The sequence below is a fragment of the Aegilops tauschii genome, chromosome 7 (genome assembly GCF_002575655.3).
Source record: "Aegilops tauschii subsp. strangulata cultivar AL8/78 chromosome 7, Aet v6.0, whole genome shotgun sequence".
NCBI lineage: Eukaryota > Viridiplantae > Streptophyta > Magnoliopsida > Poales > Poaceae > Aegilops > Aegilops tauschii.
Genome location: NC_053041.3, coordinates 61,935,425 through 61,945,955, shown reverse-complemented (window position 1 = coordinate 61,945,955; position 10,531 = coordinate 61,935,425). Strand labels below are relative to the sequence as shown.

The window sequence follows — 10,531 nt, the reverse complement described above, 5'->3', positions numbered from 1 at the left end:
CGTCTAAGACTCCCCAATGTAGACTCATCCATCTTCCTCCAATGGTGATTAAACCAAAGCAATGGAGACCAAAGCTCTGATACCAATTGAAAGGATCGAAGAAGAGATGTCTAGAGGGGGGGTGATTAGATCCTCAACAAAGAAAATTAGCAGTTGTTAAATTCTTCAAGTTAAGGTGGAGTTTTAGCACAAGTTTAAACATTCACAATACATTCCAAGCAAGCATGGCAAGAGTATATGAGCAGCGGAAAGTAAAGCATGCAAGTTGCAAGAAAGTAAAGGGGTGGGATTGGAGTGTGGAAACGCAATTGGAGACACGGAGATTTTTTGGCGTGGTTCCGATAGGTGGTGCTATCGTACATCCACGTTGATGGAGACTTCAACCCACGAAGGGTAACGGTTGCGCGAGTCCACGGAGGGCTCCACCCACGAAGGGTCCACAAAGAAGCAACCTTGTCTATCCCACCATGGCCATCGCCCACGAAGGACTTGCCTCACTATGGTAGATCTTCACGAAGTAGGCGATCTCCTTGGCCGTACAAACTCCTTGGTTCAACTCCACAATCTTGACGGAGGCTCCTAAGTGACACCTAACCAATCTAGGAGACACCACTCTCCAAAAGATAATAGATGGTGTGTTGATGATGAACTCCTTGCTCTTGTGCTTCAAATGATAGTCTCCCCAACACTCAACTCTCTCTCATAGATTTGGATTTGGTGGAAAGATGATTTGAGTGGAAAGCAACTTGGGGAAGGCTAGAGATCAAGATTCTTGTGGTTGGATTGGAATATCTTGGTCTCAACACATGAGTAGGTGGTTCTCTCTCAGAAAATGAATGCTGAAAGTGTAGGCACGTTCTGATGGCTCTCTCCACGAATGGAGGAAGGGTGGAGGGGTACATATAGCCTCCACACAAAATCTAGCCGTTACACACATTCACCAAACTCGGTGGGAACGAATTGAGAAACTCGGTCAGGCCAATTTGGTTCAAAATGTGAACGTTAGAGTTTTCGGCGGGACTGATATGATCAACTCGGTGGGACCGATGTGCTAGGGTTAGGGTAAAACCTCAACTCGGTTTGACCGATTACACAAACTCGGTGAGACCGATTTTGGTAATAAGCAAAACAGGGAGTTGGTCAAGCAAACTCGGTGGGACCGACTGCATATCTCGGTGAGACCGAAATAATTGCAACAGGCACTAGAGAGTTTGCAAGCCCATCTCGGTGAGACTAAGATCCCATCGGTGAGATCGAACTGATTAGGGTTTCTGGCAGTGGCTATGTCAAGTGAACTCGGTGGTGCCGGATAGATCAAATCGGTGGGGCCGAGTTTGACTTTAGGTTTGGGACATATGTGGATATGAGAAGGTGGTTGAGGGCTTTGGAGCATATCACTAAGCACTTTGAGCAAGCAAGCCATTAAGCAACACCTCATCCTCTTTTAATAGTATTGGCTTTCCTATGGACTCAATGTGATCTTGGATCACTAAAATGAAAATGAGTAGCCTTGAGCTTTAGCCAAACTTTGTCCTTAGCATCTTGAAGGGGTTCCACATCCTCTTGTCCATGCCACTCCACTGTTAAACTCATCTGAAGTATACTAGATAAAAGTATTAGTCCAACAAGAGATATGTTGATATTAATTACCAAAATCAACCAGGGAGCACTTGTGCTTTCAATTATTCAGAGCATTGATGCATAATAAACCATCGCAACAACATGTGTATAAATGACAAAACAAAATCACGGTACAAACATGAAGTAGGAGTAGATAATATACCTTGACATCACTGAAATTTGAGCTCCTAAATTCCCCTAGGAACCTGCGTAGTTCAAACAAATCATACTTCAGCAACACACAAATTTGAGCTCTTAAATTCGAGGCATTGCACTGCATTTGAGGAGGTACAGTGAACACCAAAAAAATCGAGTTCCCCTTAGGACACCACAAAAATTCGAGCTCCACATGGGAGGGGATGGCGCCACTCGCGCCGTCGTTCCACTACCATCGACGTTCCCCTGCGGATGACATATTCCCGCCGCAAATCCCTGATAGAATCTAGGGTTTGAGGGCCTCGACGGAGGAGGTCGGGCCATGGCTGGAAAAAATGGAAGAGGATAAGGGGGTGGATGGGAGGAAGAGGAGGGAGAGGACGGATGGGCCGGGAGAGATAGAGGAAGGCCGGAGAACTTACCGCCGCCGTCGGCTGCTTCAGGGGAGTCAGGAGGGAGATGTGTTCGCGAGCGAGAGGAGCTCGTCCAGCGAACAGGTACGGGGGGTGGGGTGGGGTGCGGGGCGTTTCCAAGCCTCTCCGAGCTCGTCCGCTCGGAAACTTAGCGCGAGGGGCGGACACGAGCGAGTGGATCGCTTGGAATTGGGCCAACTTTTCCGAGCCCAAATTATGTACCACCCCAAACAACAGAATTTTGCCTGGCAATTCCAAGCTAATTTTCCTACATCCAAACAGGGTGTTGGTGTGGCAAGTACACAAGTTATGAGTAAGAGAGGTCATGCTTTTTTTGTAACCTAAGACGTTAGGCCAACTCCAACGCATGACCCCAAAGGGACATCCGTTTCATCTGCTTTTCGTCCGTTTGGGGGTGGCAATGGGGCCGTGTCCACCTGGATTTCTGGATGCAGCGGCCGTGCGCCCAACGCGCGGCCGCATTTTGGCCGCATCTCGTCCGTTCAACTAGCACACTAAAATGATGCATATCAAATGGTTCAAATCAAACATAGCAAATTGTTATACATCCAAAATAGTCATACAACCCAATCGAAATTTGTTTGCATGAAAATAAATTGAAATGATACATCTACTGGTTGCCAATGTGAGTCCACATGTGCTCAACCAAGTCATCCTGGAGCTGGACATGAGTATGCCAATCACGCAATTCCCGATGAAACTTGACAAACTGTTCAAAGGTTGCAGGAGGTGCATGCTCAGACTCAACATTTTCACCTTGGAAATCAAACCCTTGGTCGTAGATGCTATCATCGCGCTCATCGTCCACGATCATGTTGTGCATGATCACACAAGCAGTCATCACCTCCCAAAGCTTCTTCGTGCTCCATGTCAATGCAGGGTTACGAACGTTAGCGCACCGAGACTGAAGCACACCGAGAGCACGCTCCACATCCTTCCTAGCACTCTCCTGCATTTGGGCAAACCTCTGTCTCTTCTCTCCTTGCGGGTTGGGTATGGTCTTCACAAGAGTGGACCACTGAGGATAGATACCATCAGCTAGGTAATATCCCTCGTTGTAATGGTGGACATTGACCTCAAAGTTGACCTCCGGGGAGTGGCCTTCTGCAAGCCTTGCAAACACCGGAAACTGCTGAAGAACACTAATATCATTCTGAGAACCAGCCATGCCAAAGAAAGAATGCCATATCCAGAGATCTTATGAAGCCACAACTTCAAGTATAACAGTGGCACCTTTCACCCACCCTTGTACTGCCCCTGACAAGCAAATGGACGGTTCTTCCACTTCCAGTGCATACATTCTATACTACCAAGCATGCCCGGAAAGCCCCTCTCGGCATTGATCGCCAACAACCTCTCTGTATCAGCGACAGTTGGCTCTTTGAGGTACTCAGGGCCGAACACTTCCACCACGGCCGTGCAAAAACTATGCATTGAGAGGAGACATGTGGACTCACTCATCAAACATACTCATCCACAAAGATCACCAGGAATTCCATATGCAAGCATGCGGATAGGCGCAATGCATTTCTGATATGAAGAGAAACCAAGCTTGCTTAGGGCATCCTCTTTGCACTCAAAGTATGGGTCATGCGCGACCACTCCCTCGCGAATACGATAGAACACATGCCTTCTCATTCGGAATCGGCAACGAAATTGATGTGGCCTGAAGTTGCACCATCCTTAAAGTAATCGGCATAGAGAAGGGTGTGGCCTTTCTCCCTATTGCGGTTGAAGGCCGGAACATGGCTGGTGATTGATCCCATGTACCGAGGCCGCTTCCTACTAATGTGTTCATGTACGACCAACGCAGCAGCCAGCTCTTCATCATCCGAGGATGAATCATCCGATGAGCAAATGAAGTTGTGAAAGAAAAACTCATCACCGCTATCCATTGTACCTTGTGAGCAATCCAGCGAATGCCTTGCGGTCGTGCTGGGGGCGCGACTGGATAGTGCACGTCCTGCTCCCCTCGCGGGCAGCAAAGCAAGGTTTTGGGGGTCGGTGGTGCTGGAGGGCACCTTGCGGCAAAGAACGGCCGGAGGGAGGAGGTTGGGGACGACGGTCCTAGTATCTGAAAGGATCGATATGGTTGACTAGAGTGGGGTGAATAGGCAACTACCATTTTTTAACTTCTCTTCACAAATTAGGTTTAGCAACAATTAGGTTGTCTAGATGTGCAACTAGGTGAGCAACCTATATGATGGGAGTAATAACAACGACAAGAGCAAGCCAAGAATACAACACAAGTAAGGCTTGCATAAAGTAAAGGTAAGAGATAACCACAAGTGGAGCCGGTGAAGGCAAGGATGTGTTGCCGAAGTTCCTTCCCTTTGAGGGGAAGTACTTCTCCGTGGGAGCGGTGCGGAGGCACAATGCTCCCCAAGAAGCTAATAGGGCCACCGTATTCTCCTCACGCCCTCACACCATGCGAGATGCCGTGATTCCACTAGTGGTGCCCTTGAAGGTGGCAACCGGACCTTTACAAACAAGGTTGGGGCTCTCTCCACAACCGAATTGGAGGCTCCCAACGAAACCACGGAGCTTCACCACAATGGAATGTGGCTCCGAGGTGACCTCAACCATCTAGAGTGCTCAAACACCCAAGAGTAACAAAATCCACACAAGAAAGTATGGGGGAATCAAATTTCCTTTCGTGGAAGTGTAGATCGAGGTCTCCTTCAATCCATAGCAAATCAATGAGTTTGAGTGGCTAGGGAGAGAGATCGGGCAAGAAAGCTTGAAGGGCATTAATGGAGGAGAGAGAGAGGCAAGAGGTAAGGAGATAGTGGAAGAGACCCCTTTATATAGGCACCCCCATTTTCCAACCGTTACAGCAGTTTTTACACTGCAGCGGTACAACCGCTCATGACCCCGGTACAACCGGGATTCACGGGTAAGCTACAGAAACCCTAACAAGCGGTACAACCGGTCGCATGAGCGGTAGTACCGGTTAACAAAGAGTAACCGGACCAACCGCTCGCCTACCGCTCAAAAACCGCCTTTGAAACAGAAGGGAGTCACCCCTATGGGAGGTGGTCGAGCGGTAGTTGCACCGGAACTACCGCCTGGCCCTAGAACCGGATGTGGCTAAGTCCCGAGCGATAGAACTGCTCCGAACACCGGTAGTACCGGTTAGCAGAGCATAACCGGGACAACCAGGCCACCACCGCCCAAGGACCGCCCCATCATAGAAGCAAATCCGGTGGTTGGGCGGTACCCGCCGGTACAACCGCCCGTGGAGCAACTCCTGGGTTTACCCAGAGTAGAGGTCGTACCACCGCCCTGGGGCAACAATACAACAGTTGGGCATGTACCTGGGAGGTGCAACCCCAGGGTATCACCCCTTGGCCGGTGGTTGAGCCGGTATAACAGGGCAGGCGGTACAACCGCCCTAGTGGGCAGTACAACCGCTAGGAGGTGAAAACACTGGTTCAGAAGGGAACAAGGGGACCTCTCTCTACTCAAACGGAAGGGAAAGGTGGGTGAAGAGAAGTGTGTACGTGCATTGATTCACCCAATACCTTCCGATGTGGATTCCCTCTTAATAGTACGGGTTTCCTACGGCCAAAGAAATAAACACGCAGGAAACGTCGTCTTGATCTTTTTCGTCTAGAGGGAATGCCTAACCGACTTGTACCTAAACATAGAGTACCTAAAGAACTTGGCACACGATTAGACCATAAGGAGAGTTGTCATGATCACCCAAAACATAAAGATGGGAAATGCCCTAACAATATCTCTCCCACCGGCACCAAGGAGAACGCCCGCCAAATGCTTTTCGGAACGCCGGTGCGGAGACAACTATGTCATGGCATGGTGCTGGTTGGGATGGCCCTTGTGGAAGGCGACGCGGACGGGGAGGGCGGTGGCGGCGGCAATGTCGAGGGAGGGGGGAGGGAAGTAGAGGAAAAGAAGGGGGGTGTCTGTCTCCCCGACAAGGCCTGCTTTGTTTGTTTACCCCCAAAGGGACGCGGGCGGGCCATTTGGGGTCGTGCGTTGGAGTTGGCCTTATGCTTCGCCGTGGAGAGGCGATTTGCTCCTTTTTTTTCTCAAAATTCTCTATTTCGTTCATGTCAATAAAAGTGAAATCCGTTACTGCTGTTTAGATTTGCAAGGGCAAATGAGTGATGTAAGTGCTTTACGTCAACTTCAATAAGATATGTGTATGTTATCCTATATGAATCTAGCCGACCACTACAAGGGGAACATAAAAACCAACACCCTGGAAAATGACTTGGGAACTAACAAGATCAAAGTGCTTCCCTCCGACTGAGTTATCTCTAATGCAATCTACGAACATTCTGTATACTGTAGAACACTACAGCCATGTAGATCGCCAACCTAGCATATCACAATAAACACGATATAATGGCATAAATATAATACTAAAAGGCTCTATTACGAGTTCAAATATAATTACACAATCTTAGGGTATCCTTCGACTGCATATAGCTAGAGACCATAATAAGAATAACACGCTAACATGACCGTCCCAAACCATCCATCCACACCAGCACAATCACCTCGCCACCAGATACAAAACCATGCCTACGGTAAATATCCACACCAGACGTCTCACCCGTGCACAACACAACCAGCATAAAAGCTCCTCCACCCTGGGCAGTTCAATGGAAAATACTGCAACAACTGCATCCACAAAGTTCTACTGCTGCTTGCACTCGGTCGGTTGCTCAGCGTTCCCTTGTGCGCCACCCTTCGCAGGTCCCTGGCGGACGATGTACCATGCATTGTAAGATGATGATATCATTGCTAAACTGGAACCAGGCAAGTGTTTGAGATTATTAGTGTAGAGTTTGTACCTTCGGTTTGCCCGCCACCTGCCCAGTCAAATACAAAAGAAATGTGTTAACAAGGCCAGTTGAACAGAGTGATGTTGCAGAGAGCAGAGATAGGTACTTCTATGGCTGCAAGATAAGATTACCTTCTTCGTTGGCTTGCTTAGCTCTTCCTCGTCTTCATCATCGTCTTCGTCCTCGTCCTCATCCTCCTCGTCATCTTCTTCATCATCATCATCCTCATCGTCGTCATCCTCGTCACCATCTTCCATATCATCAAAATCCTCAGCTTGCACAGCCTCACCAGTAAACCAAGAAACAGCATGAGGGATGATCTTGTCCCTTATGGTAGACCTACAAGTCAAATTCCAACAGCAGCACGAAATCAGCAAGAGGGGCACTATGCTAGGCCATAATATACAGCTCAATGTGCAGAAATGGAATGGAATTATATGCAGGGCAAGGATCTCTGGTTCCCATTTAAAAAATTCAGCAGATGATGAACAGCACTTACCCAATGTCATAATCATGCTCCATTTGACCCTGAAGCTCATCAGCCTACATCACAGATTGGAAGAATAAGTTTAGTATGAATTGTGAACAAAGCATAGTGTGCTCTCTGTGAATCAAACAATAAATCTTGAACATACGGCTTCTTCATCAATGTCCTCATCATCATCAGGTACTTGTGGGGGGCTGAAAAAGTTGAAGAAGCTCTCGCACTCTTCAGTTTTAGTAATAGGCTTGGTGTTCTTTGAACCTTTCTTGGGTTTCTTCTTTAGAATCTTCTGTGTCACATTTTTCCCAGGATACCACTCAATTTCAGTCCTGCAGTACACATGATGTGTGAGGCTAATAATGGATGCACACACAGTTTATCATTTATAATGGAACATGAGAACCCTATACATGAAAACAACAACTAATAGGTAAAGAAATACCAACCCAATTGCTTTCTCCAAAATTGGGTCATCCTCATCAACCATATGATAGGATTTTGTTAGGACAGAGTTCTTGAAGAAAGGGTTTGTATCAAAGAAAAACTCAAGCTTGAAACCCTTAGGGTCATCAATTCTAGACCACTTGATATCCTTTAGATATTTCAAAACAGGCTCATCACGCTCTTGGATCTAGAATTAAGCAAGTATACAGTCAGAAATGCATTAAGGGAGCTAAAAGAACACCTAAAAATACAGCACACTGCGAATTACCTCCTCAGTCAGCACGTCATTTGTTTTCAAAGCAGTGAGCCAAAAATCTGGGACTCCTTTAGCTGAAAAAGAGGTTAACAGCACATCAGAATGGTGATCTCTAAGAGGAAGTGCAAACTTTGATTTCATACCATCTGAATCTCCCCCCTCAGCAGCATTTTCACTGGTAGGTTCTTTAGCAACACCATCAACCTCCACAACTCCATTTACAATGTCATACCTCTGAAACAACGCAAAACAATGGAACAATTTGCACATAAGGAAATGGACAGAAGTTATATCTTTTCATATATTAGCCTGAAATGTTATAAACATGGAATAAGCATACCTTAGCATACAATGGTTCATACAGCTTCTGGTACTTGGCTTCAAGGGCAGCCCGTTCCTCAAAAAACTTCGTCTCAATCTCATCATGTTGGCTCTGAAGTATTACACGGATAAATGTTAATTCTCTGGGGCAACCAAATATCATACAATGAAATAGGAAATTTACTCAAGACATTGATCTACTCTGATCCAACAAAACATGCATAGAAATGGAACTTTTCAAAGATTCACCATGGATAACTGATATGATACAGGACAAACTGGAAGCAATAAGGTTGACTGCACACACAAAAACGCTAGGAAATTGGAACAATACAAATGATGTAGCTTGTCTAAAGTTGGTCCAACCAATGTCGTTATACATGCTAGCACCAAAAAATGCTAACAGAGTTTGAATCATTTGATCCTACATCTCAACCTAGCAAATATTTACAGTTCCAAACCTGCAAACATAAAGCAAACTCCTAGAAGGCCTCATATAAAATACAAAAGCTTGGCTCGCTTTACCATGAGGCAAAACATTGCATTAGGTTCTTCAGCTCAGCACTGAAATTTGAATGGCAAATTCAGAATGTTGTTTGGGTCAAACAAGAATTTCCATGAAGCTAATTCTAGGCTGTAGGCAATGCGATAGTCTTAAAGTAGATACTCATGGCAGCGGAATAGGACATAATGTCTCTATTCAGTATTGAACTCCACAAGTACTTTTTCAGTTCATAATCCATATCCTGGCTTATTCTGTGTTTGCCGTCCTGATGACTTGGGATTCACATTCCTTGCCTCACTCGTAAACACATAAGTAGGTCTAATCTACAAACCGACATAGTTCTTCTGCCAAAGAATAACATCCATCTTTGTAAGCAAATGGCAAGGAACCGAGTAGTTTCGTTTCCATATCAGAACTTAACTAGCCTGATCAACACAACCGATCAACGAGTAATTGTGATCCCCTAAAAGGGAGTACAGAAACTAAAACTACTGGACTAAAAACAAATTAGCTAGCATATAACAGAACAAAGGAATTTAGTCCTTACAAATCAATGGCACCTAATACAAATAAAATCACTGTATTCATTTCAGATCAGCATTTCACCACATGAAGTACTCCCGCACAGGAGCATCAGCAAACCAATCGCAACAGGAATGCTAAAATTTAAGGCAGGGGAAAGAATTCCATCTCAACCTGAATGCCCCTCAGAAACTCAACACGCGTCCTGACATTGGGCGAGAGCGACTCGAGAACGTCCGCGTGCTGCCCCGCCAAGCTCTGCAGCTTGTCCTGCAGTCAAAACAGATCGGAGAAATGAGCAGCCGCGGTAACTGGACCCAAATCACGCCAGAAACCATCAGAGCCCACACGCAGGACGACCAAGCGCGCCGGAATCGAACGGGAAATGGCATGCCTCTGGGCCGAACAGCGAGTAACCGTACCTTCAGGGCATTGACGAGGCCGACGCGGTCCTCGGCGCTGAGGGCTGCAGGGAAAGCACGGATCGATTAGGGGGGCGGAACGGCGAGGGGGAAGGGGGCGAGTCAGGGGAAGAGGAGGTTACCGGCGGCGGCGGCGGGGAGGGAGCTGTTGAGGTCGGAGAGGTCGAGGTTCTCCTTCTCGCCGCCCATGGTCGGAGGTCCGGTGGGGCCTGGTTGGACTTCGCCGCCGCGCCGCCGGGGAGAGGAGGGAGGAAGCCCTAAGGAGAGCGGGAGTTGGGCGGCGAGGAGGCGGGGAGAGAGCAACTAAAACCCTAGCCCCGGGGTATAAGAAGGGGGAGGTGGGTGCGTTTTGCGTTTTGCACCCCCGGTGTGTCTGCAACTAGAAGACGGGTCGTCGAGAGGGTTCGGAAATTCGCATGGGGTTCTGGACTTTTTTGCAAAACATTAGAGCTAACACTCCACTGTGCATAAGGCAACTCCAATGTTGTTGCCAACGTTCTTCATCAAAATGGCCACCAATATCAGGACACTTTTTAGCGTCTAATTAGTGACA

The 10,531-nt window shown here is 47.3% G+C and overlaps 2 protein-coding genes across 3 annotated transcripts; both read right to left on the bottom strand.

The window, feature by feature from the left end:
* Positions 1 to 2,820: 2,820 nt before the first annotated feature.
* Positions 2,821 to 3,378, bottom strand: LOC141026815 (uncharacterized). Its single transcript, XM_073503669.1, has one exon. It carries the CDS (start codon positions 3,376 to 3,378, stop codon positions 2,821 to 2,823), a length of 558 nt encoding a protein of 185 aa, XP_073359770.1.
* Positions 3,379 to 6,579: 3,201 nt separating this feature from the next.
* Positions 6,580 to 10,314, bottom strand: LOC109765550 (nucleosome assembly protein 1;1). 2 transcript variants are annotated; one of them, XM_020324332.3, is made up of 12 exons: positions 10,101 to 10,314; positions 9,979 to 10,022; positions 9,731 to 9,826; positions 8,549 to 8,641; positions 8,352 to 8,442; positions 8,221 to 8,282; positions 7,955 to 8,139; positions 7,660 to 7,837; positions 7,524 to 7,567; positions 7,156 to 7,363; positions 7,034 to 7,051; positions 6,580 to 6,939 (listed from the first exon to the last, which is right to left on the bottom strand). In XM_020324332.3, the coding sequence occupies exons 1-12, from the start codon at positions 10,165 to 10,167 to the stop codon at positions 6,877 to 6,879; spliced, it is 1,149 nt and encodes a 382-aa protein (XP_020179921.1). In that variant the 5' UTR covers positions 10,168 to 10,314; the 3' UTR covers positions 6,580 to 6,876. The 2 variants fall into 2 exon arrangements, with proteins under 2 accessions (XP_020179921.1, XP_020179920.1); XM_020324331.3 differs by having other exon boundaries at positions 8,221 to 8,442.
* Between the last annotated feature and the right edge of the window lie 217 nt (positions 10,315 to 10,531).